The following is a 2,903-nucleotide window of genomic DNA, read 5'->3' as shown; positions in this document are numbered from 1 at the left end:
GGGCAGCTCCCTCATGGCCGCGGGGCCACCGGCGTCCGGCACGGGGCCGGTGCACGTGGGCAGGCCCGGAGAGCTCCCTCCGCTCTGCTCCCAGGTCCGGCTCTTCCTGACGCTGGTGTGCGCGGCGGTGGCGGCGGTGCTGTACATCCTGCTCTGCTCCCACAGCCCTGTGCAGCGCTGCTGCTCGGCCCCGGCGCTGCGGGACAGCCCCGCCACGTCCGGCGTCCGCAGCTTCCAGGGCTACAGCCGCGTTCCCGACGGGAAGGTGCGTGGGGATGGGGCAGCGCTGGGGCAGCTCGGCCCACCTGTGCCTCAGTTTCCTTGTCCTTTGGGAAGGGCGGGCAGGGGTGTGGTGTATCCGGCTGCTGCGGGAGGGAAGGAGGAGCTGACGGTGCCTCTCCCCGCAGACGCTGGAGCGAGCGCTGTGCCGCCAGTGTGCCATCGTCTCCAGCTCGGGACAGATGCTGGGCTCGCAGCTGGGACAGGCCATCGACGGGCAGGAGTGCGTCCTGCGCATGAACCATGCCCCCACCGCCGGCTACGAGCAGGACGTGGGGGCACGCAGCACCATCCGGGTGGTCTCACACACCAGCGTCCCGCTGCTGCTGGGGAACCAGCCCTACTTCTTCCAGCAGTCCCAAGAGACCCTTTACTTCATCTGGGGGCCAGCAAAAAAGATGAACAGGGAGAAGATGGGCTCAACCTACCAGGCTCTGGTCAAGGTGATGGAGAAGTACCCCCAGCTGCAGATCTACACCCTGACCGAGGAGAAGATGACATACTGTGACGATGTCTTCCAGAACGAGACAGGGAAGAACAGGTACTGCTGGATCCTGAGGTCAGGAGGTCTCATTGCGTCCCCCTCATGTGTCTGTCCCCATCAAGCACCCATAGTGGTGGCACTACCAGCCGGGTGGGTGCCACCCACTCCAGTGTGACCACGATGCTTTGCAGGATGAAATCCGGCTCCTTCCTGAGCACGGGCTGGTTCACCATGATCCTGGCCATGGAGCTGTGCGAGCAGATCTGTGTCTTTGGCATGGTCAGCGACAGCTACTGCAGGTATGGAGGGGTGGCAGGGGCAGATGTGGGGTGGTCTGGTGTCCCCCCCAAGTCCCACACTGACCCTGTGCCCTCCTGCCAGGGAAAAGAACCACTCCAGCGTGCCGTACCACTACTTTGAGAAGGGCCGGCTGGACGAGTGCAGGATGTACCTGATGCACGAGCAGGCTCGGCGCGCCGGGCACCGCTTCATCACCGAGAAAGCCATCTTCTCCCGCTGGGCCAAGAGAAGGAACATTGTCTTCAACCACCCCTCCTGGGCAGGCAGGTAGGGTGCCAGCCACGGCGTGAGGCGGCAGGAACCTCGGCAGCAGGGCAGCTCTCATCCTGCAGCAACACGTCTCAGCTCTGCCAGTGGCACGGCTGGACACCTCCTGCCAAGCCCTGGAGCAGGGAGTCTCCATCTCTGCACAGCAGTGCCTGTTTCCCAGCTGGTGGATGGGCTGGGAATCCCCTGTTGGTACATGGGGGGCATGAGCTGGACCCATGCAGCCCCACCAGCTCCAAACGCCTGCCTGGATGGAGCCAGGGAGACCTGGTTTTCTGCTCTCTGTACTAGGAGGAATATTTAATCATGCTGCTGGACTCCAGCAGGACATGGGGCAGAAATGGTCAGCCCTGCCAGGACCACAGACTTGTGCCTCTCACAGGGATGAAGCTCTACTGTGGTCCTTACCCCACTTGTACCCTCTGGACAGTGCTGGGTGTGGGATGCAGGCAGCTGGATCCAGGCTCTGCCTTCTGCTGCTTGGTGCCTGCAGCCCCTCAGCTGGGAGACCCTGGAGCCACCTGTGCCCTAGGAGCTATGAATTGCCTTGTCACAAGTGTCCTTGGATTCAGACCAAAGCAAACATGGCCATTAAAATTGTTTTTAATTCAGTGGTGTCCCTTGCTGTGCCCCTTGCTGTGCCCCTTGTGGCTGCAGGACAGGACAGGGAGTGAGGGAGGGGGGATACTCAACACCTCCTCACAGGCTGCCAGGCTATAAATAAGATGAGGAGGTGACAAGGAGGTAGAGCTGAGCCTAAACTTGGAAGAGGGTGCTGAAAGCAGCTGAGGTTATTTGGAAACCAGCAGCTGCATCTCTCAGGATGGGTGCTGAGTCTGATCCTCAGTCCCACAGAGCTCAGTGCTGCTGGGCTGTCACAGGGCACTGGCAGCTCCCATGTCCCTGGAGAGATGGGACATGCCATGGGCAAGTGCATGGCCTTGAGCCCACAGCAGCCTTTTGAACATGTAAACAGATGCCACGTGTTTGGGAGGATCTGGTGCTGTCTGGGGTGCAGTGAGGAGTGGTGCAGGAACCGGGGGTGCTGCCAGGGCTGCTTCCTGCCGGGCAGTGCAGCACAGGACACCATGGAGCTCTTTCCCGGCCTCCTCAGCTTCCACAGCCCTGCGCAGGGCAAGGCATCACCGGCACAGCGGGGCCAGAATCGCTCTGGACCCGGGTCAGGGATGCGGGTCCCCGCCAGCGGTGGAGCTCTCTCCTTGCGCCACGAAACCCCCGAGCGGGGCCCTGAGCGGTGCGGGGGAGATGCGGAGGAGATCTCGGCATCCCAGCAATGCGGGCAGGCAGGGCGGGCTGCTCCTGGCACGGCCGGCCAGCGCTGCCCCCATCCCCCGCTGCCGGCACCGGTGCCCTCGGGGACCGGGGGATCAGTCCCGGTCTTTCCCGGCGGCTCTCCCGACTCCGAGAGGGCGGCACTAGGACCCGGCGGCTCTTCCCATCCCCGGAGGGCGGCACTAGGATCTCCCCGGGATCGGGAGGGCGGCACTAGGACCCGGCGGTGCTCCCCATCCCGGGAGGGCGGCACTAGGACCCGGCGGTGCTCCCCCACCCC

The 2,903-nt window shown here is 63.7% G+C and overlaps 1 protein-coding gene across 1 annotated transcript; it reads left to right on the top strand.

Moving 5' to 3' along the window:
- The first annotated feature begins 13 nt into the window (after positions 1-13).
- On the top strand, positions 14-1,941 carry ST6GALNAC4 (ST6 N-acetylgalactosaminide alpha-2,6-sialyltransferase 4). Its single transcript, XM_031057315.1, has 5 exons — positions 14-265; positions 408-820; positions 955-1,062; positions 1,145-1,330; positions 1,622-1,941. Exons 1-5 carry the CDS (start codon positions 14-16, stop codon positions 1,632-1,634), a joined length of 972 nt encoding a protein of 323 aa, XP_030913175.1. The 3' UTR covers positions 1,635-1,941.
- The last annotated feature ends 962 nt before the right edge of the window (positions 1,942-2,903 follow it).

Source organism: Geospiza fortis, unplaced genomic scaffold, assembly GCF_000277835.1.
Source record: "Geospiza fortis unplaced genomic scaffold, GeoFor_1.0 scaffold27, whole genome shotgun sequence".
Classification (NCBI taxonomy): Eukaryota; Metazoa; Chordata; class Aves; order Passeriformes; family Thraupidae; genus Geospiza; species Geospiza fortis.
The sequence above is the reverse complement of the archived record's forward strand: the minus strand, read 5'-3'. Positions and strand labels throughout refer to the sequence as shown.